Below are 27,810 nucleotides of genomic sequence, written 5' to 3'. Positions count from 1 at the left end.
TCCACTACTAATTTGCAGATTTAGGCATTATATAATTAATACATATCTATATTATTATGTGCTAGTAGTAATATTTATATTATAATAGCAGATTTCCTTACCATGGGTGACTTCCTCAAGAAACAGTATTTTGTGATGAAGTATATATAATACACAACTTCAGTACTAATAAGCAAAACAAAATAAAACTGTTTATTTCATTATGAAAGAGAGAGATTTAAAATGAAGTAAGCCATACATTAAAATTCTGGAGTTTTAATGCACTTACGTGCCAAGCAAAAATATAGCCGATTCTTTGTGGGGTATATGGCCACAATAATATAGATCTTGAGAAAGCAGATATCTCATTAGCATCATGTCATACAGTCTAATGATCCCGCCATTGCATTAAATCAAGGTACCAAACTAGGCTGTCTTTCCTTACAACTTGTAATGATCTCCTGTTTGTTCTGTTAATGCGCTATAAAACAAGAAATTTGAGATGCTTAGGATAACTGTCCATTAGTACGTTTTTCATTGTAATAAATCTCTTTAGTACAAACATTATTGCCATTAAAGTTTCATAGGGTGCATTAAAATGCCTTTTAGTTTGGGGTAAGAGGAGGTCACTGTTAAGGATTGTCAAAACAGCACTACTTCCATTGAATTTAGCTGGCATTTCCAGATGTGTGGGAGGTCATCATTAATCTTCTCAGCAGACCCCACTGGTTAACCTGCTACTACTGTACCTTCTTTGGTTTTTCTGTGGACAATATACCACAATGGCTTTTGTGATAGCAGTGATAATATAGGCACATACATATGACAACTGTGCTTTAAAGGCCAAATTGTGTCTTTTCCTGAAAAATAGTGTTATACATTACCATAAGATACTTGAATGGTTTAATTAAAATGTCTTTTTGTTGTTATTTGCCACAACCTAATGTGTTTTAAAACATATACATTGCTAATGTAATGCAAGTGCTTTCAAGATGTTAGCTTGCATATGTGTAGAGGATGTGAAGTCAAGCTACCGTCTTTCTGACATCACTCTTGGCTGCAACACTTTCTCCAAACTGCGCCTGTATGGAAGGATCTATACGTGGTGTTTCTCCAACAGCAGTGGGAGACGTCAGACAAACTGCGGCCTCAAGGGTACATGCCTACTGCTCTAATGCAAGCTGACATCTTGAATGTGATTGCAGTTGACTTACAACATGTAAGTTTAAACATATGTAAGGAAGTAAACAACAAAAAGAAAACATTACACACGTGTATAACTTTATTTTGTAGCACTTTACTATTTGGTCTTAATAAAATAAATGTCTCAATAAAGTCTGCTCAATAAACTCAGTGATGGGAGTATTACACAAATTGGATCATAGCTGATTTGCTTTATTCAGTTTATTCTGCTCAAATCCATGTCTACTACACAGCCAAAAGATGCCTAATGATGCCTGGCTGCGTGGTTTATAATACATAATGCATGCATGCAATGTGTGTTTAAATATGTTTTACTATTATTATTTATTTAAAAATATATATTTATATATTTCACACAGTGCCAGTTTTGCTCAGACTAGTAACAGAAGATGCCAGTAATGTAAGCTCACAGAGTAATTACTGCTTTTTCAAATCATTGAATTCCCAACTATATAACCTTGGCTTAAAATAGCAGTAAGATAAAGCAATATGTTTATGATTACACATATAAGCAACAGTGGAGTTTTTAACCTTGCTATTTAGACTTATTTTAATGCAATGTAAACAACACAACCTTACAGAGTAGTCTGCATTTCAAGTGAACAAAATGCAAGGTGAAATACCAGACCTTCTGAAAAGCCTGTTATCAATTAACACCGGGCTAAAGCTTAACTTTAGTATCATTAGAATATTAGTCTGCTTTTCCCTCATTATTACTGCATCATAAATGTCGTGTCTCTTTACACTGACAGACAGAAGCATCAAGTCAATCCACTTTGGGGGGGATCAACAATCCAGACCAGGTTTTAAAGGTATATTTTTATAGATCCACATTGTACCTTAAATGCTTGTTAAACACTTCATCGAGGTGCACTTTAATGTGTGTATTTATTCATGTTTACATTGGTTCCCCCATCCCCAAATGGATTAACGAGATGCTGGTGTTTACAAATGACAGGGGCCCCAATAATTGCGCATAGCCATTCCTTATTAATCTAATCTTCCAGAATTTTGCAAGTGAAATTATTTGGTCATAGATGGAGAGCAAATTAAAAGCCTCTTGAAAGCCTTTATTCGACATTGAACATTTGTACGAACCTGTAAAAAATATGTAAATGCTTCAAAATCTATATTAATGGTCATGTTCACTAAAGCATGCTTATACAAACCCTGCAATAGGTCCCCCCCTCTACACACACACACAGGCACTCAGTGAGCCGCTCCTTGACTTTATTATTATACTAGCACTTTTGGTGACCTACTGTTTTCCTATGCAAATGCAGTGAAAAATAAAAAATAAAACCTGAACTGTGCTAATGAACTGTTTCTTCTCTTTGTGTGCAGACAAACAAGGGTGATGCCTTGGCAAACCGTGTCCAGAACACCTTGGGAAACTATGATGAAATGAAGGACCTGCTGACCAATCACTCCAACCAGAGCCATTTGGTGGGCATCCCCAAAAACTCCATCCCACAGACTCCGGTGGAAAAGACCGATCAGCAGAGTTTCTTCTCAGAAGGGCAAAGGAACAGAATGCCACCTTCGCACCAGAGCACTGGGCATGCTACCACCACCATGCCCCCTCCTTCCTCTGCCTCTCTGTCCAGCTCTACAATGCTGCATGGCCACCAAGGGGCCAAGAAGTCCCGTTCCACAGACTGGTCACGGGGAACCCACAGTTCAGCCAGTGGGCAGCCCAGCCAGGCCGGTGGGCAGCAGTGCAGCAGAGCAAAGCACAACAGTTCTTCCCACGAGCCGTCCCAGAGCAGATATGAGGACCTGTTCAACAGCCAGGGTGACCTACATAAAGGAGACTCCAGTCCTGCTTCTTCCTCTTCCCACTCCAGAAGACACACTCACTCCGCCAAGTCCTCTACTGTTGAACACACTTACAAAGAGAGCAGTCACGGCAAGTCTCCCGAGCAAGACTGTGGATCCCACGGATCCAATTCTCCAGTCCCCTCCACTTCCCTCATTCCAAGTGGACTTTCAACTCCCAATTTCCCTCCTGGGCTCCACTGCAAGCCCAGCATAGTCCAGCAAAAACCAACGGCCTATGTGAGGCCAATGGATGGGCAAGACCAGGTCCCCAATGACTCGCCGGAGCTGAAGCCTCCAGTGGAAATTGGGGATGGTTACAGCAATCCTTCTTTTGGAGGCCTGATGGAGGGGAAAGCCAGTGCGACAAATGCCAAGAGCAAGTTGCCAAAGCTGACATTGCCTCAGGCTGGGGAGGTAGGTGCTGCTGTTACATTACTTTATCATGAAGACACTGGCCACACATAAGCCGGTGAAACAATCATTGTTAATTCATCGTTGGATAAAATGAGGTATAGCACTAGCACTATGAGGTTCGGCTGACCTCACACTGAGCTGTGTCACAAAGATTGGAGTAACATGGGTGACATGAATTGCTTATTAATATACTTTCATGTTTTTGAGAAATTGGACTAGGAAAATAATACACAGGGTTGCAGTATGTTATGGAATGATTTATGCGCATGGCAGTGTATTTTATCTTTAGGGGTTTTGAGAACTATTGTTGACATGGAACTAATTTAGAAACCGTAGTTACCTATATTGCTGTTTAGTCCTTTAAAATGATTATTTCCTTAGAAAATGAACATTACCATGATCTGTCTGTTATTATATAGACTTATTATATAAATAAGGGTTGACAGGCTTTCTAATAATGACAAAATAATGGTTCATTGTTTGACTGCTGTATTCTTTCTTTTTACTGGATTTATTTATTTCTGTCTGTATAAATTACTGGTGAACTGTAGTATTTATGTCATGGTGAACATTCAAATATAGCTTATTTTTCTTATTTGGGTACAAACTGTAAATCCTCGTAAAACTAATGGAGAGTATAATTCAAATTATATGTTCTTTCATACTTTCATTTACTTTTGCATTAATAAGATACAGAGCATTGTTATCTTCACTAGCAGAATTGTTTTTTTTTTTGCATGCTTGTGCTATACTATAGACAGAAATGGAAGCACTGCTGCAACTAAAAGGTATATAATTTCATTCAGAAACGGTACCCCCCCCCCCACCCCCTAAACAGCATGGCAGTATATAAGCTAGTAAATTAGTAATCTTATGTATTTTAGTTAGAAGCGCAGGTCTTCATTGGTGAAAATGTAGTGCTACTGATTCACCCTGGTCCTTTCACAAGTTATTTTTGATAGCATTTATGTTATAAAATTTGCCAGTCAAGAAAACATAAGATCCTAAGAACCTACTGGAATTTGCAGTTTGTAGCATTTGTATGTACAGTGAGGGAAAAAAGTATTTGATCCCCTGCTGATTTTGTACGTTTGCCCACTGACAAAGAAATGATCAGTCTATAATTTTAATGGTAGGTGTATTTTAACAGTGAGAGACAGAATAACAACAAAAAAATCCAGAAAAACGCATTTAAAAAAATATATAAATTGATTTGCATGTTAATGAGGGAAATAAGTATTTGACCCCTTCGACTTAGTACTTGGTGGCAAAACCCTTGTTGGCAATCACAGAGGTCAGACGTTTCTTGTAGTTGGCCACCAGGTTTGCACACATCTCAGGAGGGATTTTGTCCCACTCCTCTTTGCAGATCCTCTCCAAGTCATTAAGGTTTCGAGGCTGACGTTTAGCAACTGGAACCTTCAGCTCCCTCCACAGATTTTCTATGGGATTAAGGTCTGGAGACTGGCTAGGCCACTCCAGGACCTTAATGTGCTTCTTCTTGAGCCACTCCTTTGTTGCCTTGGCTGTGTGTTTTGGGTCATTGTCATGCTGGAATACCCATCCACGACCCATTTTCAATGCCCTGGCTGAGGGAAGGAGGTTCTCACCCAAGATTTGAGGGTACATGGCCCCGTCCATCGTCCCTTTGATGCGGTGCAGTTGTCCTGTCCCCTTAGCAGAAAAACACCCCCAAAGCATAATGTTTCCACCTCCATGTTTGATGGTGGGGATGGTGTTCTTGGGGTCATTCCTCCTCCTCCAAACACGGCGAGTTGAGTTGATGCCAAAGAGCTCGATTTTGGTCTCATCTGACCACAACACTTTCACCCAGATCTCCTCTGAATCATTCAGATGTTCATTGGCAAACTTCAGACGGGCCTGTACATGTGCCTTCTTGAGCAAGGGGACCTTGCGGGCGCTGCAGGATTTCAGTCCTTCACGGCATAGTGTGTTACCAATTGTTTTCTTGGTGACTATGGTCCCAGCTGCCTTGAGATCATTAACAAGATCCTCCCATGTAGTTCTGGGCTGATTCCTCACCGTTCTCATGATCATTGAAACTCCATGAGGTGAGATCTTGCATGGAGCCCCAGACCGAGGGAGACTGACAGTTATTGTGTGTTTCTTCCATTTGCGAATAATCGCACCAACTGTTGTCACCTTCTCACCAAGCTGCTTGGCGATGGTCGTGTAGCTCATTCCAGCCTTGTGTAGGTCTACAATCTTGTCCCTGACATCCTTAGACAGCTCTTTGGTCTTGGCCACGGTGGAGAGTTTGGAATCTGATTGATTGATTGCTTCTGTGGACAGGTGTCTTTTATACAGGTAACGAGCTGAGATTAGGAGCAGTCCCTTTAAGAGAGTGCTCCTAATCTCAGCTCATTACCTGTATAAAAGACACCTGTGAGCCAGAAATCTTGCTGATTGATAGGGGATCAAATACTTATTTCCCTCATTAACATGCAAATCAATGTATAACTTTTTTGAAATGCGTTTTTCTGGATTTTTTTGTTGTTATTCTGTCTCTCACTGTTAAAATACACCTACCATTAAAATTATAGACTGATCATTTCTTTGTCAGTGGGCAAACGTACAAAATCAGCAGGGGATCAAATACTTTTTTCCCTCACTGTATTTATTAAAAAAAAAAAAAACATTTTAATTGGATTAAGCTTATATAAATAACATTGAATACAATACTTTGTAATTCCAAACAACTTAAATCCTGTAGGCTGTAGTTAAGTTTTGGATTTAAAAATAACTGAATGCTGTTCAAGCAAGAATGGCCACCCAAGACTTGCTCTATTTTGTTGCCCAGTTATGAAAGCCAGAAGTCTTTGGAAATTGCATTCCCCTTACTAGCAGTGTACAAAATAAGTGTCTGTTATTGCAGTGGTATTTTCAGGGGGAAACAGATTAACTTTGACTGTTTATCTTGTATTAATGTTCTGAGGCAAGAAAAGTTCATTTTAATGCTCTATTCAGGAGAATTTATAGAGCTGCAACCCAGAAGCAGTACAGAAGGTACATCGCAGCCAGTGGGAAGCTTGGGGTTATTTTTTCATGGTTCGAAATGGGATTACTTTGAAATTTTACTTTATAAGTTTACAGTACAGCTGTTATTATTTTCTTTCACCTGAGGTCACAGACATGTTATTTCAAACTGTTCTTCACACCTTAGTGAAATTTTGTCAGTGCGTATGCCTGTCTTAAAATAATTACCGGCACATAGAAATCGCTCTTTGGTCTGTCAGGACATTGATAGGAAGGGCATAACAAGTAACCTGCCCCTTTCCCACCAGAGGTGTGTTCCTCAAAGGCAGGATAGCGGCAGTTCAACAGAGAGTAGGGAAAAAACACTGTAGCGTACATCTATAGGAGCCTTCATTGTCCAGCACCATTTCAAACACATAAAAGAGCTATACTATCTGGAATGTCATTTATTTTGCATATCCAACAGCAATATTTTATTTATTTATTTAAAATTGTTCATCTTTTTTTAGCACAACATACCAACCATCTTAGTTATGCTTCTGCAGGTGGAATAAAGTTTGGCATTAGTTGATTTTTAATTAATAAGAGAGTATCACAGGAGAAATTTTGCAAAGTCAGTACTATTTAAAAAAACTCTTTCAAAGTGCTCACCTGAGACATTTACAAACTGTAGGTATGGAGTGGGGGCTATATTGAGAGCACTACGTTTTTTGTTTGTTTTGTTTGTTTCTGTTTTTCAAAAGGGTCTGAACAACTGTATTTGAACCAGTGCGCTCAGTGGTGAAATACCATTGCTTTTACTCCTAAAATGCTTTTAACTAAGGATTTGACTGAAGCAAGGTACAAGACGAATTGCCATTATTTTTATTTAAAAAAAAAAAATCAACCACTATTGCTTAAGGATACTTGTGTTAATCAGCACCACTCAGAACTCAGCAAGGAGTTGGTGTAAAATTCACCATTGAATCTAAGCAGTGCTGGAGGGCCTTTTATGAGGAGCTGAGTCAGACTGGCACAACTAGAAAGAGCTCCTTCAAGTGCCAAGAATGACTGTGAAGGGGTACACAGCGTGCTGAGTGAAACATTCGCCACACACCTCAGGTCAGGTCAGGTGCAGGACATGGGATCAGTCTTCTGCAGGAAACTGGCCTTGAAAAATCCACAGAGGACACGTGAACTTAGTAAACCCTGTCTAGTTCCCTGTATAATAGATTGGAAAGGTGATTTTTTTTCGCTTGTAAACTGGAAGTGACCGCAGTACACATATATTTCCATACAGAGTAGTGCTTTTAACTATTAGCAGGTTGTGTGAAGGTACAATCTTAACTGTCATCACTAATGGCAATCAATATAATGAGTTTTTAAGAATATGGAGGATTCAGCTTTAATATAACACATTTTGAGTTCTTACCCAGTTTTTTTGCAAGTTGTAGCATTAAATGTTTTACCATTTCATTTTTGGGGGATGTCAGGCTGATTTAGCAACAAAGACTTGCAGGGACGTCTACTATAAAACAGGAAGGAGGTCAAATTAGATGATTTAGCCTAAGGGAAATCTAATGCATTGGTGTAGAACATCAGATCACCTTCTGTTGTGTAGTGTCTCAGATCAGAACCCTTGACAGTGTTTGCTGTGACATAATATCGCAGAAGAAATTAGCAGCTATGAATCAGACTGAATTTCTGTAAACCACCTTGTTGTGAAGTAAAGTTTGTACATCCTTTTTGTGCTTTTGTTTTGGAAGGGTACTTGTTGACGAAGCATAGGAAAATTGTATGTTTCATTAGACCGCCTCTCTTGGAAAATATATCTGTCCTCTTTGAGAATGATGGCATGCCAGCACTGTCCCATTTTGTAAAATAAATAAATAAAACTAATACATTTAGAGCAGTTTGACATACTGCCATTGAACCATGGAAAGTCAACCAGCTGTTATATTACTTTGTTTAATAGTGTAGTGGAAGGCAATTTAATTTTAAAACCACGGAATACAGCACAGACATGTCTCGAAACATATGGTCCCGTTACACCATACAGCTTAGCATGTGGTACAAATAAAACCTGGGGAATTTTAATTGCTCCGAATTTGCCCTCAGAATGGTCAGCTCCTAGGAAAATGTTGATGGATGTTGTTATTGGACCGTCAAGTGAATGGGAAGTTACCCCCTGCCACGACGGCTCCAGCTGTTGCAGCCTCACCATAAACACAGAGACAAGTTCACGGATCTGTCCTCCTGCCACTTGCTGCTGCATGACTCACAGCCTCAGCATTTTGGCATACGTCTGATAAAAAGTAAAGATTTATTAGTCATGTCTCTCACAAAAATCTTTATGGGCTTTGTTTGTTTTGTTTTGTTTCTATCAGACAATTCCCTTGTTTTTTAATTACTTGATTGTATCAGTTCATCATCTATCTATCTATCTGTCTGTATACACACACACACACACGTATATATTCGTATACTTTTCGTGTTGTTGTTGGGGAATAGTACATTGCCTGAAAGTGATGACTTTCATTTCGTTTGGCTGTTTATGTAGTGATTTACATGCGTCTTTAATGGCTCATTCAAAAATTTTCCCATTACTGAAGGGTGTCGTAAAAATATTTCCTGAACGATTTCAAGGAAGAACTGATGACGGCTGTGAACTTGACAAAATGAGGTTGGGATTCATTCATCCCATCAGTCTTTCCATTTGGCGTGAGTGAATCTCACTCCTGCATTACCTCCTGGAAAATATTTTGACAGGTTCAGTATACAGTAAAGTGATAAGCGTTTGTTAAATGTGTTTCAAATCATCCTGTTATCACTGGGTGTATCGATTAGCTCAGTGCATACGCTGCTCCCTGTGAAAGGCTGCTCTGGGTTTGTGTCAGGGAGTATGAAACATTGACAGCCAGATAACGGTATTGATCCCCCCAAAAACAGTTACTGCAGCAAGCATTATGTGGGCTTTATATAACTAATAGTCTTATCGCTAACCCTTTAAGCAGAGATTTTATGAGACAATGAGTCGGATTAAAGATTCTTTCAAGTATTTAAGGCAAGAGGCAACAAAAAGGAATATCTGCTTTGTGTACATTTTTTCAACATCTGCTGAAGCTCTGTTATCTGTCTATATGCCTCAAATACGTGTTTTTTTTTTCTTTCTTACCACATATTTACCACATACACGTTTGAGTAAGTCATGATTTTCCCCACATTATCTTTAAATGTGTGTCCATGTTTGTTTTTTCCCCCCACAGAATCTGCTTTCCCAGTGCATTTCAGTGCCACTCTTGACATCTTTTTCTTTTGAAAAGCAATACTGTGAAAACCAGCCTGTGTTACTTCTGCATCTGCTAAGACATCTTTCTGTGCTTTGAATCGATCAATATAGTTTCTTATGTCACTTTCCTAGGCTGATGGGCAGACATATTTAGTTTTGTGTGTAGTTAAAAGGCAGTGTCCTCCACTTCTAGGTTCGGTTTCTGATCATTATGTTTCAGAACCCTTTGTTAATTACTGCCTTTGTACATCGGTGACTATTGAGGATATTTATTTGATCCACTTCAAACTCTTGGTGACTGGCAGGAATCACTCTGTATTCTTGACTTTCGAAGGCAGTGGCAATGGAGTGTATAATGTGATACCCAAGTTCATAACTGATTAATGGAGACAGTAGAAATCTGTACACTTGGCACACATGAAATCCTCTCCCTCATCTGATTACTCTTTGTGATAGGATATAATAGGAGCAAGAATCTGCAGCATATAAATGTCCTTGTGTTTGTCCCATTTGCGATGCATATGGTTAGGAAAGGGATACACTGAGATTATATGGATAATATGGGGATAAATCACACTAGGACTCAAACCCTCGGCAGATTTGCACAGATTTTATCCAAATTTACTACAAATTCCCTTCTGCCCTGTTGATAAGCAGCTTGATGGTTTATAAGTAGCAGTTTTGAAATAAAAAATTGTGCAGCCCTTTGTACATGTTAATTTCACAGGCATGGTGACTCAATGAGAATAAGGGTGGTTATTTTTCTTCCTTTTGTGGTGGATTGTAATTTTATTGCACCACATGATATCTCAGTAGGCCGAATGGAAAAGTTCACAGAGTTTCCAAAAGCAGAAGCCATCCTGTGACTAATGATTTTAGTTTGAACTGATTCAACGAAAGGGACTCGGACTCCCAGAAGCTGTCATTGCAATGCAAACATTTGTCTTTTCTTTGTGTTGTTTCTGTCTGAGTGAAGTCAGAGTTTCTGCCCTTTCCACTCTGCTTTGATGAATTTGGTCTTTTCTAATCTATTATACTATCATTTTTATTTTAAAATGCTTAGGCTGATAATAAACATTAACAGCTTCACTTCTCAATGAGGTCCACATGTCAATATCTAAATACATCAGTTTTTTTTTTTCCTCTGCTGTTTTAATTGTAGTTATTGGTCTTTGATTTTATTAAGTGCTCAATGCATTGCAATAATCTCATTAGTTTGCCAAAAAATTCTTTTAAAAAGCCAGATCTCTTATTAGTGAGTCCAAGACTCTTTTAATTTAATTATAATTCAGGCTCTCCGTGATTTGATCTGTACTTTAGTTCTGGAATATTGGATTTTACCATGCTAAAAGAAAAAAAAGAAAAAAAAACAGATTAAAGCACAGTATCAACTTGAAAACAAAGAGGAATGACAAACTACGTTAAACAGATTAAAAAGACATGGGAAAGGATATAAAGCCCTGGATATTATTGTGGAAACTTATCATAGTTTACCTCTTGCTAAGGTCTTGCTTAGTATTTAAATGCCCGCAGGCTTCTTGCTGTCCTGGAGGTTTCTTTATTAAAAAGCTTCTGGGTTCTTCTATATAGGAAAGTCTTTATCTCATACAGTGAAGCCGGCCCCCTCACTGGACAGGAAACCATTTCCAGGAACAGTTGATTACACTCGGCTGCCAAGAGACACAAAGTAGGTCTCGGCTTTCCCAGAAACAACTATCACACTGTCTTCTGTCCCTCTTGGAGACTTACAACCTCTGCAGTTGCAGGTTAGCAGCCATGTACATGTTTTTTTTAACTTTTCTTTTTATTACTACACAATGAATAATCATTTTAGAAGTAACTGAGTTTTTTAGTTTTGTTTTTTTAATTGAGTCTTCCCACCTGGATGAAGCAGAATGTTTATCTGCTGTCCTATCTGTCTGTCCATGAGTCTTTCTACAGATCTCCAATGTAACGCAAGGTCTCAAAATGTCTGTTTCCATTCCAGGGTAATTTGGTTCAGTGGGTTTGAGGAGTTGGCCAGAAGTCTTCCAATGTTTTGCTCTTTATGGATATAGAAAGTTGGGGGTTTATGTTGTGGAACCGAAATATTTCAACACTTTGAATCTGAAACTGTGTAATTCATCTCTCCGCAGACTTTATGGACAGTATTTTGTTTATTTATACTGCCCTAAGTTAAAACATCATATGAAGGGTGTTTGCAGTGGTGAGGGAGCTGTCAGCTGGTGCTGTTGGAGTGTAAGCACCACAAAGCAAAACCAAGTCATTCTGGTGATGCAGACTCTTGTGAAATAGCATTAAGAAATATCCTTTGTATGGTGTATTAATTTTTAAGCCAAAAGGAGTGTTATTGTTGTAAATGCAACACTCATCACCAGCTTCCCTGGCATCTTGAAATGCTTTATTAAATCCGATATCTTTCAACATCTCATTTATCATCAGACATGTCCTTAATTCTTCTCTTATCTAGCCATTGTGACATTCTGCATTTTGTTGTTCTTGTTACTCACACTGTGTGCCTTTTAAATTGAGAAATTAAATACATTGTTTATGTTTTGCCAATGCTGCTGTTTGATAGATTTCTTAGCTGATGTAAGAAAGGATATGCCTCTAAAGGGTTAAATCATGGCTTGTCTTGTATTCTTGGCTGTAAAGGTGCATGCATAGTAAATTGTATATCACGTTGCTTTGTGCAGATGTGGTTTTGTGTGAACGACTGGATACTCTGCAAAGGTTTCATTAAACACAATGAATAGGACAACATTCCTTTTTTGACATGTTAGATCACCCTCTTGAAGGCAACTGAACTGCCTTGCAGCTATCACATAAAAATAACAAACTGAATACAGAGCTTGGCTGATGACCAGACTGTATTATGTTTAATTTCTCCTCCTAGATTATATGGAACAAAGAAAGACAAAAAAAATAAAGAAAAGTAAGATATCAATCTTTAAACCTGACTCAATCTCAAGTAACCTTCCTTAAAATCAAAGAGTCTCTTGACAAGCAAAGTAATATTCACTGCCGATTTGCTCCCAGAACCTCGAAGGTTTGCAGGCTTCGGCTGCTTTCCCCCAACTTGCCACCTGGCGTTGGTAAACCTCACATCACCCGAGTCCCTGAGTCTCCAGCAATGTTCTGGTTTTATTTGACGTCTTGCTCAGGTCAGCAGGCTACAGTCAAACCCACTGTCCCAGAGTATTCACTTCCTTATCCAGGTAACGGTCATCCTCACCTTTAGCTAGTGCTGATCCTGTGCTGTTTGACGGCCATTGCTTGATTCTTTCACAAACTTCTGTCTGCAGTTATCCTCAGGCAATTTGAATTTTACGTCATTCCAGGAGGAACTTTTGTTGGTCGTTTTTGTAACCTGCCCAGATTTTGTATCTTTTGTCTACAATATGCCCTAGGTCCACTTAACTTCAGTAATACAAATATGCTATACCTTTCGGTGTAATCTGATTTAATTTAGATAGTTTGGTTTGTTTGACTGTTGAGTTTTGTGTGTGTGGTTTGCTTTATTACAATTGTTACACGTCTATCTCTCTGTGCTTCCAAGCTGCATATAAGGAAATGAAAGATACATTTTAGCAATAACAGAAAACTTGAATATTAAGGATAAGGGGTGTTAATACGTACAATCGTGTAAATAACAACTGTACTTCTTCTTTATTTATAATTAAATGTAATTAATTCTTAGGACATATTCCAGAATGACAGGTGTTAAAACTTTGCCAAATAAATGCAGAAGAGGTTTGTGGTTTTGGCCTCTGCTGGAAGTAACTCCACTCACACGTTGTCTCTGGTGTTGACAATGTTTGATTGAATGTTTCATCTAAAGCAAGCAAATGGCCACAGTGCAGTGCACCTCTGCCCCCGGCTGCAGGATACATTTAAGAACAAATCTGCAGGCTATGAAGGACAGTTTGTGAGCCAGCGTCACGCCATTCTTTAGCACCTGCTTTGGTCTTGTGGTTGGATGTTGAAATACTGACCAATTCCAGGCCTGCTTAGCTGCTAAACTGACAACAGGAGACTCAAAGGTGGTATGGCTGCAGGCTCCAGCTAATGACTACTAATTTGACACAAATGAAAAAGGAAAGCAGCTTAGATCAGAAGAGATGTTAAAAAATATATTTACATATAATAATTTAGGAAAACCCAAGCCGAGCTGTAGGTGGGCCTGTTGCGCAGCAATGTGAATTGACAGTGAGGAGTCGGTGTTTAAAATTAGGTCACAGTAGCTTGCTCAGATTTTACCCTGTCATGCTTGATTGGTTATTCTCATCAGCCTTTGTTTAAAATCATTTCGGAATTAATTGGAGTTCATTAATGCGAGTCTTTGTAGCAAATTTACTGATATAGTCAGTAATGTGGCTAATAAACATAAAAAGAATGTGCTATAACTGGGTCCCAGCAGACTTCCAGCAAATATTGAACAAAAAAAAAAATGAATAGGGATGTGGGTAAAGGAAGATTCCTATAAATGGGACCAGATGATACAGAGCCTAGTTTTCTATCTGTTTATTTGTTTATCTGTATTCTGCAAATTACTGGGTTGTCTGTACTTGTATATGCTATTGTATTTAAGACTTTCTTTTTATATTATAAAGTTTATATTAAATAGGATTAGTATGGCAGCCCTTACAATCCACAGACATTGCCTGCATATAATATATTTTTGGACCAGATTGTGAAGGGCTAGTTAGTTCTCCTTTTCCAATTAATCTTGATAATGTTGAGAAATGAATACATTAGCATCTACTTCTGCTTTATTTTCTTGTTTGTTTTGTTTAATTTGTACACAAAACATGCGCAAATGGCAAGATGATAACATAGCCGTAGGTTTATACAGGATATTAATATGTTTCTGCTACTGGGAGTGCTCAGTTCTGCCGGATAATCTTAACCTTGAAGAATAGTGTACTATTTAGTAAGAGTATTCCCTTACTTCACTTCATTCACAAACACAGAGTAGATGATGTTCTTCATGAAGATACCAGAGCTTGAAAGGACTAACTCTGTCCTCTCTAAGATTGACTAAATACAAATGTGTTAACTGGAAGATTAATTTATTTCTGTTTTTGAAAGGAAAAAAAATACTTTTATTAGAAGGCTTCCCCCATTAGAAGGAACAGCTGTTATAATTTCCATCATACTCTTCAGAAGCCATTTTCCTGGGCTGCTTGTCTACCGTTGATTTAAAAAAAAAAAAACACATTGTATAGGCCTAGTACATTAGTGTGTGCCAGAATCCTATACTGCACACACATCACTGTAATTAAGGGAAATTCGTCTGGCAGAAGTAAAATATAATAGCTTGGGTGTGCAAAAAATTCAGCTACTGCATTTTTTTTTTCTCAAACAGCCCTCTGGCATTCCCTTTGTCTGCTTGACACTACGAATTTGCTCAATCTCACCATAGTGTGCTGATTTTAAAACCATGGTCAGTGCATTCATTTCCCCCCCCCCAGATATTTGCATATGCATTTATCCAGTTGGGGTTAGTTGGATTGGTTTTCTGATTAACACAAGTGACATGTTTAATCTATTTAATCTATAAAACAAATACAAAATAATCAAAACATAAAAGTTATTACTACATCTACACTTAAGACTTGAATTAAGAGTATTATTATTATTATTATTATTATTATTATTATTATTATTATTTTCAGAGCTAGTAGATATTTTAAGCTTGCTTTTGTTTCTATTTAAAGTCTGCAACCTAGGACAACCAATACATTGTGACTTTTATATCTGATGGTATTTAATGGGTAAATTGGGGTGAAAAAATAGAAAAGTTTGTTGCAGTATAGGTAGAGTTTCACCATTTGGTTTCTATTTGCCCTGAGCGATTTGTGGTTATCTGTTACGGAAGGTATTCAGTGTTACTCTATCCTGTATTGCCTGTCGTCTCTAAAAGCCACAGAAAATTTGATTATTAAATTATAGCATTTCTGCTCCACTTCACTGGGACTCTGAGGTACTGCCTTCTTTAATGTAGGACACATGTAGAAATGGTGATGTAAGTAATCATCACATAAATCTCCCTTTACACCACATGTTTTTTGTTTATTTTAGCCACAATAAATACAGGCAGATAGCTGCACAACATAATTAGACTGCAGATTTACGGCACTGTAATTGCAGTTGAGCTACATAATAAACACAGATGCACGTTTTAAGTATTACAGTTTAAGATCAGTCATGCATTATTTTAGTCACATTTATTTGAGTGAGGAATAGGTTCAGTGGTGGAATGAAGGCCCATAACATTAGACAGAGAAAAAAAAAACTAATGAAGAGCCATGTTATGGACTCTGATAAAGCTTTTGTTTGTATTGTTTTTTCTTCCTTTTCTGATTCATTCAGACTAGTAATTTGAATACATTAACAAGCATGCTCATTTTAAATTCTCTTGCAATAAGATGTGACTGCAATGGCTGCATGAAGCACTCCTTTAATGTGAACCGTACTTGCAGTTAAGTCATCAAAGTTCACGTGTGTTTGTGTATGTGTATTTTTGTGGGAAATACAACTAGTATATTAAATACGAATTTCAAGTAAGCCATACAAAATGTTTAATAACATCCTCCACATACACAATTTATTTTCTCTGTGTCTGTTGGAGTGTTACTAAAACTCATCCCCTAGAGATTTAAGTTGTTTTTTTATTTACTGTGACAAGATAGATCAACATTAAAGCATTTTGGAGAGAATCATTTGAGGAAATGCGGACAGTTTCTTTTTTCTTCTTATAATGAAAATAGTGCATTCAAAAATACTATTGTGCAAAAAGCTGACAATCAAACATTCCTTTTTGTGTTTAACATTGCATTAATCCAGTGTAGCTCTAGACCTCCCAATTAAAATTCAACATAACACCCTGAAACCTATTTTTTTTTTTTCTTTCCCAGCACAGCTTATGTCTGTTGACTAGAAAAAGCTTTATAGCTCTAGGCACTACAAAACAATACATAATGTGGCCTACTGGTAGGTCTTTAGTCTTTTTAATTTATTTTTGATGCTCTTTGCTGTTGCTGAATATCTGTGGTGGCTTGTAATAAAATACCCGCTGTGCAATTTTGCAAGTATGTCAAGCGGAGCGTGACCTGATATGCAAATTTAATACAGAAGTGCCAAATCGGAATTCTGAGTATTTCACATCTGCAGGGCTGTTAAAGGCAGTTTAGAAATCAATGAATATATAATACGAAGGTGGCAAGACCAAATATAAATCCCTATTTATCTGCTGTGAAAAATAGTTTGTTGTTTTGGGTATTCCTTTTTTTCTCTTCTTTTTTACACAGGATATTTAGTATGGATACAAGAAAAATGGAAAGTTTACCATTGCATTACATTGCATGATTACCTTCAGATAAATGATGGGAGAAGTTATTATGGATATGATGCGTTTCACCCTTTTTCACATCATGTGACGGGTTTAATACATCTCTCAACAGAGGCCAGATATCAAGGTCAGATCTGCATTATTACTTATGAGACAGCTGGCAACAGCTATTTGGAAAGGGTATATATACACACACTTATTTATTATTTTTTATCGGTACATTCCTCTTATTTGTTTTCTTTTAGAGGTCTGTAAGGGAGCAGTTAATGTTAAAATATATAAATAAACTAATATGTGTTTATTATAAGGTATATATAAAATGACATCTTAAGAATGGCATTTGTTGAGGAATGAAGTGGTTTAGTAATCAGTGATAACTAAAGCAGAATGTGTTTCCTGTAGGATTATACAACTGTGCATTAGTCTTGTAAAAACCTATTACCTTAATCTCTGCAATGGAAAATTTGATCACTCTCAGTATCTCCATACTTTGGATGTGTTTATAGTGCTACATGAAATCACCAGGGCCTGACCGTATGCAAGTAAAATAAATAAATAAACTGTGGTTTGGAACAACTCTATTCAACGATTGTGGTCTTCACATCTGTGGCATTCGGTTAACGTCCCCTTCAGTTTTCCTTAAAGATATATTCTTTCTCTCTAAGCAGACACCCCGCAGTGTCAAATAAGCGTAGGCAGCATGTTAGAGTTGGGAGAGCTGGAGCTAGTTTTAATCAGTTACATTTTTTTCTGCTGATTTTCCTGGTAGCAACACCTTACATGACTCTCATTAGGCAGAAAAGGTCTGTAAGACGAGTGGCAGCAGGCTGTTTTTATTCAGAAAGTTGTGTGATCCATACAAAGCAGAACTTAAAACATGATTGATGATGCTAATTATAATCGTGATGCTCATATAGAAGTGGCTCCCCGACAAGCATATTGTGCTTGCTGGGGTCGAACAAACACAAACATCTGAGATACCGTAGGTGTCGGTTTACACCTTCTTAATGTGCTCTGTCCACATAAATCTCAGCTCGTTCTGAGCTCGAGACTCTTCAACTCTCCCCACACCCTTTAAACAATTCCAGACCTCAGCGGCTGTCTTTTTTAACAGTTTAATTGGAGATTATTTAGCTGAGCTTTAGCAATTGCTGAAGATTTAGAGTCGGATTTTCAGAAGCTTACGTGGTTTGCATTTTTTTGTGTCCGTGCTTTACATGTCAAATCCACGGTTTATGGAAATCTGTATTGTGTCGGCCTCTGAGCGTCCTGCTAAACTAGAGCATTTCAAATTATAGATGTGGAAAAAAAAAAAACTCTTGAAATATGAACCAATTAAAATATGTCAGTCCTTTCCGAAGAGCTGATATGGGTATAACTCCTTGCACCTTGGTATTTCATTCACTGCCATCTTTAAAGGCCCAAAGAATGTGAAGATATGTCAGAGTTGAATGAATGAAAATCAAGCCAGTTTCCCATAGCTTTTTGCTGTCTGCAGATCTATTGCAATGTCATCCAAGTGCTTGTTTTAGCACAGCAGTGTGACATACTACACTGATTGTCTGTAAACACATATGCATGGATATGTAAGGTAGAAGTCGAGTGATGTTGAAAGGGTTGGCTTTTTAGGTGCTTTTAGGCCTCTAGTATTTGTTTCCCCAACAAAAGCAAAATGGCCTTACAAATGTTCGTGTAGCCTTGAGGAACACTCAACCTGTACATTGTTCTTAAAGATGGCAAAAGCAATTGAAGGACTTGACATTTTTGTACCATAATCCCCTTCGTTCCCCCTTCCTCTCACTAGCTCTGTGATAGTCTGGCTTACATCTGAATGTTTTTAATTGCTCGATTGATTTCACTAGAACTGATGATGGACAGAATGTGCTGAAACAGTGGAAGTATGCATTATTTAAAATTTACTTTTTTGAACTACTGGATCATTTATGCTGGAGAGACTTTTATTTTATATTGTGACTCAGTGCTTATAATTTGCCCATGAAATCCATGGCTGTGTAATGAATTTTGTAGGAAATGTATTCTGAACCTCATTATAGCTTAACACATGACCCCGAGTTCCTAAGGGATATTATTAACTACTAATGTCATATTCTGCAAGGAAGCTATCTCACAATCTGCTGAATGACCTTTTAAGGAACACCACAATTACAAGTTGCATTTCATAAGATGTGACTTGAGCCCCATAATAAATATCTACATAAACACAAAGGTTTGGCATCATAAAATAGTTTTTAGTCTAAATCAACATCTATAATGAAGAGCAAAGCACCCACATTGCTCAGATAATGATGGTCCTGTGTCACAATTAGGTTAGAGGCTTAGGTAAGATGTGGGCAGATTGACTTATGTTCGTAAACGTGTTTATTGACTTCTGAAGTAATGCGTAAATGCCTTTGTGCTTCATAGTCTTATAATAGCTGAAATTTAAAATTACATAATCATCCATCACCTGTACACAGCATTATGCTAACACCAGCACAAGGTGAATTCCTGCGGTCTGAAATAACCTCATCATTATACGTATTTGAGCATTAGAGATAGAGGGAGAGATGGAGACATTAAACACATTAGGACCTACATGCAAATTGCATTAGCTAATCAAAATATGAACTGCGTGTTTGCTCTGTAAGATAAATTGTTTCAAGATTATATAATTTTTCTTGGCAACGGGTGAATTATAAAATATTTCCGTGTACATTAACAAATTATTGTTTACCAGTTAATCATTGTAATTAATGGTAAAGGATTTATTATATCCTCTGGCTAGGCTGCAGATATGCAAGTTTGCCATCCTTCTGCAGACTTTGAGACTTTGTACATAATATTCAGAATTTTTGTGTTGCCAAACTGCTGTAGCAGAAGAGTCTTTTATGCTGGTCTTAGTGTATTGTGAATGGTTAGATACTGGGATCTCGTCCTTTCCCAGTTGTGTGATGTCTGAGATATGAGGTTTCTATGAGGATGGATGAGAAACTGATGATTCAAAGGGGTCAACAGAGTTACTGCTAAAAAACACAGAAACCTAAATTGGGCCTATGTACACAGTAGATCTGCTTGCTAATGACTTTAATGAAATTACACTTTCTTCTCACAGCCACAAATATATAAAAACAATGATGTCAAAAGCTGGATTATCTAATTATTTTAAAGTCCACAAATATATATATATATGTCTACACCTGGCATCAAAAGCGCTCTCTCGTATCTTCATTTAAGACCCAATGAATACAGAAATAAAATATAAAAACAAGCAACTATAATTTACAAGATAAAAGCTAGTTTAGTCACTAATTGAATTAAGAATACAGCTGTAATGGAGACCAAGGGTTCAGAGGTGAGTCTTGAAAGTTTATAACCATTCACATCTAGACATAATATGTTTTTGTGTGGATGGTTTTGCATTTCAAGGCCTCTTTGGAAACTCCAGAGAAGGACCTTTCCAACAGCATTAAGTCACGGAATAGGGGCAAGTGCCAAATCCACTCTGAAATGAAGCCACATAATAAAATCACCTCTGCATCTCTTCACAAAGCCAACATACACCTCCGGGCTGGGTGGAGAGTGTAGATAGAATACCAGTATAATATTTCATTTCCATTTGGCGGTAGGTTTTGGATGCAGATGCTTAAATCTGCCATCATTTAGTTTCAGCAAAAGGATCATAAACAGGAAGTGATTCAAGCCACCAAGTGAGTCTCTGCTGATTGAGTTACAGGACTGCGCTGGGGCTTTCATAAATAGTGGTTAAATTTCAGCACAAACCTTGACAAGGCTATAGTAATAAAATCTGTCATGTAATGCTGAAGAGAATAAAGATCTCAGCTTTTCAAAACCACACGATAACTTAGAACCAAAATGCACCTGTGTCAACCTGGACTTTAGTTTTTCTCTCACTATGTATTTTTCCTAGGCATCTTACAACTTGTATGATACTGCATTTCCTTAAGGTTTCTTTTAAATATCCCAATCAATCATAATTTACAATGGTTATCTGCATATATGTATGAAGGAGGAATCAGTGATCACCCTGGATAAATGATTATATATGGTGTACTATATCTTATGGACAGAAATGCAAATAACCCAATTGTAAATTGAAGCAGGTGTGTGTATAAATGATACTCTGTGTTGGCACTGAATGCATTATTTAAGAACAAATCACTCCTGGGTTTAGTCTAATATACATTTGTTCTGCTTTTCATGTTGTGTTCACTACTTTGTCTGTAGTGATTTTTGTGTCAATCACTGTCTCCTGGCAGACCGCAAACTATAAAAATAACTCTTGCAGTAATAACCCTGCGTGAAGATACAGCTAAAGGAATCTGCCATGCCTTTTTGGGCTCAAACATGTTGGTACATCACCCAATGCAATTATTCTTGTCATGTCAGTTTTTCGTTGCCTTACTGTGATCATATGTCATATCAGTATTAAACAGGATCTTTGTAATGCTGATAGATATTTGACTGTAATTGTTTTTACTAGAATGTGTGGCCATAGCAATCCGAAAGATGAAGAAGATTACTGTATTTTTAATATATGAATTGATGGAACAGATAGTATGGAAGAATGTTTAAGTGTTGCAGAGATATTTCCTCTGTATTGTCTATGGTTGGCTGATAGGACCTACTATTACCTTCTCTGTACATATTTTTGTATTTTATTTGTGAGGGATTATGTCAGTGAGGTTAAAAGGTTTATAGGGGCATCAGATTCTGCCAAGTTAATTAGAGCAGTATATACACCACGTTTTACTTGAAGATCAAAGTCCTGATTGACTTCAGTTGGACATTTCTCCTGCCTGGAGAGTACTTACTTTGATTACAGAAAAGAAAGCCTCATCCTAATGGCTTCAGAAGCCTTTTATAAAGCACACAATAATCTTTGATATCATGTACCAAAAAGGAAGTCCTGAAGAATGGTTGTACTGAAGGTAATCCCCTGATATCTGAAATATCAATGCCCTGTGTTCTGAGCAAAGAGATAAATCAGCATTTCTGATGGACTTAAGCCAGGTCACAGTGCTGAGACAATAAAGGAATTCCACTACAACGTTTTCATTTACTTTCTATGAAATATTGCTATTGTGTTGTAGCATTGTGCATGCCGTTGTACAGTACAGACAAATCCAACCTGCTTGGCAATTGACCATTTTGTCTGTCAGCTACAAATAAAAAATATCCTCTGGCCTTGTGTCTGATTATCAAGAAAATATCTGTAAAGCTTATTGTATCAGATCGGATGACATTTTTACACGCTCTGGTTTCTTGCATCTCTCAGACCTTTCAACATCTGGAGAGGTCAAAGGCTTGACATGTAAGGTGTTTGCCTGGGTGCAGGCTGACACTTTCTAATCTGTCATAGAGAATGGCCAAAGTTGAGGTGAAAAGGGAGGACGAGTAGATAATCGGCCTGTAAACATCTTGCAGAGGCTATTTAATCAGTACTGGATGTGGCCAGGAGTTGGGGTGGCAACGTGCTGACCAAGTTCAAGTGAGTTTATCCGAGCAGATCAATGCAAGTTAATCTCCCGGTGTCAGCTGGCTGCGTTTTGGACTGGTGATGTGGGCTTTGGCTGCAGAGCCATAAATGCTAGAATGCCTGTCCGTCTTCTGACAGCTACAGATGGTGCCAATAACTGCCAAAATTGCCTTCTTTTCTGTGTCTTATGCTGCAGCTCCAGACCACGAGCTCTTTAGATAAAGGAAAAATAAATGCAGGCACACAAATCACAAACCTAAAAAAGGAATGCCTAATTCTGTGTCAGTGTGTTGGGGACCTGGAAAAAGGAGCTGGTTTGTGCAGTGTTTTTATAATATCTCAGTCACATTTCATTCTCCAACCTGTCACAGCACTACAAGTGTGACATATAACTGATTTTATTTTATGCTTTTCTCACTTGCTCTTGCCCTTCCTATCCTGTGGCCAACCGAACATAACACTGTAGTTATGATGATATGATACCAACTCCTTCTACCACCAGTACAGTAAGCTGCTAACTACTGACATTTAGAAGATTGCTGATTTGCAGAAAACATTAGTGATTGTGCTGGAAATGTATGTTATTTTAATTGACATTTACTATAGAGAGCTGCATTAGGCGCCTAGGTGAGTTTACCCCTGTGTGCTGTAATGATATAGAACAACAACAGCCACAGTAAGCGGTGTTTTATGTAATATATCATGTTCTAACAAGGTAAAGAAATATTTTAAACATTCTATTGTGATATCAAACAAATTGCTGGTTCTGTACATGCAGCTTCACGGTGAGCAATTAAATGGCTTGTAGTGAATGTCAGCTTCACTCCAGCGGCCGTGTGTTTGGTGTGTGAACAGATTGCACCGAAGGTTGGGAATCTCTGAAATCCCATGCAGCTCCATTGCATGCACCGTCTAGAGTTTCATTAGCCTGGGTTGACCTGCCAAAGCAAAGAAAGACGCTATTTTCACATTTGCTCGGCAGACACTTAAAGCTTGATATTGTTTTTCTTCAGATTTTTTAGTTACTTTGGTGGCCCTGCCTGAATGAATGTCTGAAACAATTTACAATGGAGTAGAAATGGTAAAAAAAATAAAAAAAATACAGGGAAACAAAAATAAATACAATTATTATGATATACATTTTAATATATCTTAATGTATAAGTGATTACTTAATAATCATCAATAAAAGATTATAAGGGAATCTGGGTATTGAGATTGCTCAGACCCATTGTCAAGTTTTTTTTAATTATTATTTGAATGCTAAATTGTCATGTTCAGTCTGCATGTCTTCATGTTTTTCATTGCATAAAACCATCACACACAATCATGACCTCTGTATGTAGTCACTGATAACATTCTTACATTTAATTTAATATCTATATTTATTGTTCTTGTTGTCTCTGGTGCAGGTGGACCTATTCATCCACAGACACATGTTGTGTCATTGCTGGCGCTGCCCTCTGCTGCTTATCTGCAGCTCTGCAGTGCCCCACATATCCCCACACATACATGATCTGCTCTTTAGTGCTGCTAGGGTTTGGCATGGGGTGATGCCAGCTATGAAACTGGCAGCTTCCAGGAGCAGCTTCTCCAAAATTACTGTCCTGCTGAAATTGCTATCGTGTGCAGACAGATGTCCACACTACAGCACATCCCTGCATTGTACTGCATAACTGCCATTAACATATTCACCCTAGGAGACATTATGACATCTGCTTAATGCCCCATTTTACATCTGAAATAACCCATACTTCTCTTTGAATTGCACTGTAATGCATACATTTCATTGTGATTTGGTTTATTATTTGGTTCTATTGGAGAGTATGGATTTTCAAGTTGTTTGGTTTTGCTGTAGTTGGATAGGAGTCTAACTGTCCTAAATACGTCTCATGAAGTAATGCAGATAAAATGAGAGAATAGGTATAGTTCCAGTGCTTTAGAGAACATGCATATTGCATTTGTTCAGTCGGGTAACAAGGTAACATTTTCATAGTTTACATTCATACTCACTTTGGGATAAAACATTCTGTATGAAAATGTAATCAGTTACCATTGTGATACAAATCCACATACTACCATAGATAGACAGATGGATAGATATGCATACTAACAGCCAACAGTTACAATACAATTGAGATTTATTTCCTTTGTGAAAAGGTAACCTATACTGTTTTATAAACTAAAATGAAAAACGTGTCCATTTGTGGATAATTGTTACCTGCCATGTTTGATCTACACACACCTAGATCATACACAAATGTGATTTCCATTCGGGTTTAAAGTGGAATAAATGAGCCAGTGCCAGAAGGTAATTTTGTGAGCACCACTTGTCGTGTGGGGCTTTTCCCTTTAATGATTATGCTGTTGAACCAGAGACACTGTTTGGGAAACTTTGTACAGTGCATGCAAACAAATTACCAGTGTAGTAGGGTGTTCCAACCTGTACTGGTGTAATGGTCAGTGACTGCGGTATAAATCAAAACATAATTATAGTTTTAGCAGAGCTCGCCATTTGCATAAATGCTCATAAGAGAGGAATATTATGTTGTACAGAAAACACAAATGATAAACTAGCATGCACACAAGGGCCTCCCCAATGAATAACACAGAATTTATCAAGCAGATGTTATTACTCTGGCTTTAATGACGGCAGCCATTTTCTGCAGCTTTAGAAAAACCTCATAATGGATTTTGTAGGGGGGGTGGGGGTGGTGGGGGTGGTGGTGGATGGGGGCTTAGCTGCGATAGATCACACAGTGCCTTTCTTCTGTAGCCTCTTTCAAGTCAGTTTTCTTCCCAATAGCCTGCAACCACAAGTGGATTCCTGGCTGCCATCTAAATGTCATGACAAGCATATGTGGTGGGACAGTTGGTACATCACATCACAATTCCATCACCCCTGGCGATGGGGACAGGAGGGCTGCTCAGAAACTCACTGCAGAATGAGGACTGACATCTTTCTTATTTATTTATATCAATATGTACTTTTGTAAGATTGTTCTCACTTTCTATAATCTCTCATTTTCGGTGCTAGGTGTGCACTTTAAATGCCTTTTTGCCAATTTTAGAATCCACATTTGTTAGCGTAGCTGCTAAAATAACAAACTGTTATTTAAGAAGGGAAAGTAGTCTGGGAAGAACTTTGTAAGGGCAGCATCTGGGTCTCGGACCCGTGAAGGGAAGAGACTGGTGTTTATGTGCAGGACTCAATCAATTGCCGGTGTGTCTTTTACAGTAGGTGTTAAGGAGGAGAGGTGGTGAGTACATGATTGACCTGCTGGTACAGGTTCAAAACATCAAGCTTGAATAACAAGCAAAAGTATATCTTAGTTTGTTCTGGGCTTTCTAAAATTATGTGTTTGTAATATTTTCATTGAATACATAATTTACTTTTATAACATAACCCAGTGTGTTTATATGTGTGTTTATTGTGACTTTTTATTATCTCCTTCTGAGTGTTGCATTGTGGGTGCCAGGCTTTATATATTTTTAAGAATGTTAATTAATCTAGTACAAGGTTTGTATTTTGTACTTAACCAAAAACAGTAATTTGATCTCCAATAGTTGTGCAAAATGATCAAGCATTTACATTCACAGGATTTGTTTCACAGACACAAGGTTCACGTGAGCAACCAGTTAATTCACCTGTTAGTGAGGTGACAGTCTCCAGGGTGTGGGTTTTAATATGGCAATAGAGAGAGGCAGCAGTCAGATGTACAAATGATGTACTTAGCCTGGGCTGACATGGGCCACCTACTGTCTAAAGTCATAGAGTGGTCGTGTGGAGATGACTGGCAGGGCACGGACAGATAGGAGACTGCCATTGTCGCCAGCTGAAGTATTGTTAGGATTTAGTAGCACTCTGCTTTAACCAAACGCATGGATGTCACACATTAGAAATAAGGCTAATGTTTCAGCTTTTCATATTCTATTGCAATTATATGGTTCAGTGGCAGTGATTATAGTTCTTCAATATCGTCCTCTGAAGTTTTGGTTTGCTGGCTTCTTCATAATTTACCGCCTCGGCATAATGGGCCAGTCTTGTGGAAAAGAGATGATAAATGATGCTGGCAGGGGCTCATAGATTTATTAAATTTCTATCAAACAGTGTAACAAAAAAATCTGCTTTAGTTAGAAACGGGCTTAGATTTTTTAATCAAAATTCATGAGTCTTGATTCGTGGTTCAGTAGGCCTGAGGAAGACTTGAATCGAAGACTGATTAAAGAAAATAAAAGGCTTATTTGAAGTAATTTTTCAATGACGCCTTTTAATTGGATGTTAAATCAAATTCTTATCTGCCTTCCTGCAGATAGTGTTCTATATAGTGTACCGTTAGTGGCACTTCCACTGTAACTGATACCCTGAATAACAATTGACTTCACACTTCATACTCAACTGAGTAAAGAGCCAGCTTTTGTCAACTGCACACAGTAATTAAATATGCAAATGTGGCTTTAATTGTTAAAAAAGAAAGTTGTATAAATTCCAAACGTAAATGAAAATAAAAAGAAACATCAAGTGCCTTTTCACAATGAAATACTGGTTTTATTTTGGAAACTTCAAAGTGGATTTCTTTCTTCCATATGAATCAAGGCAGATTATTGGCTTGAACAGACAATTATTAAAGCGTTCTTTGGTGGGGTAAAAGTTAGGTCAACACATCAATGTGATTTTTCTTTGCCTCATTCATAGAAAGGCGTTGTAGGTCACCAGTGTATCAGTACGCTCTCCAAGTACATTGTGTTGGTATCCATCATGAGATTTCTTTTTACTTTTGCTCTAACCTGGATTAGTGCATGTCTCACTTATAAAATTTCAAAGGTGTATAAAAAAACTCACACAATTACAGGAGTATACAAACACAGAAGACCAAAGGGATTTTTTTGCTCCCTAGATTGAGAAAAGTATATTGAACCTGCATGTAGGTCATTAAATTGATGCTATGGGTGTTTAGAAAATTAGATTTGCTCTAGTCATAATATTTAGCTACAGTATCCAGTGGTGTAGTGTGCAGCATTAGTAATCCAGACATGACAACATTTATATCCTTTTCTAAGTAAGATGCCTTTTTCCAGTTAATGTGGTTTTTTCCAGTTAAAGCCATTGTCTTTTTTGGCAATAAAATGACCCAAGCACTGCTGGAGTGCTCCTGAACTTTTATGACTTTAACTGCAGTGCCACTCCAGTTTGAACTGTGCCCATTTCCTGTTGTTCAAGTTGTCGTGCTCTTATCCCCTTGCTCAATATTCCTGTCTTTATCAAGGTGGGCATGTG

The 27,810-nt window shown here is 37.7% G+C and overlaps 1 protein-coding gene across 1 annotated transcript in view; it reads left to right on the top strand.

Annotated features, from left to right (window-relative positions):
- aff2 (AF4/FMR2 family, member 2) overlaps positions 1-27,810 on the top strand; it is a 167,999-nt gene that overhangs the window by 52,682 nt on the left and 87,507 nt on the right. Inside the window, exons 3-4 of the mRNA XM_066714969.1 lie at positions 1,935-1,994; positions 2,527-3,417. Coding sequence (XP_066571066.1) covers positions 1,935-1,994; positions 2,527-3,417 — 951 coding nt within the window. The remainder of the gene's footprint in view (positions 1-1,934; positions 1,995-2,526; positions 3,418-27,810) is intronic.

This window comes from Amia ocellicauda, chromosome 10, assembly GCF_036373705.1.
Source record: "Amia ocellicauda isolate fAmiCal2 chromosome 10, fAmiCal2.hap1, whole genome shotgun sequence".
NCBI lineage: Eukaryota > Metazoa > Chordata > Actinopteri > Amiiformes > Amiidae > Amia > Amia ocellicauda.
This window is presented reverse-complemented; position numbering and strand designations above follow the sequence as displayed.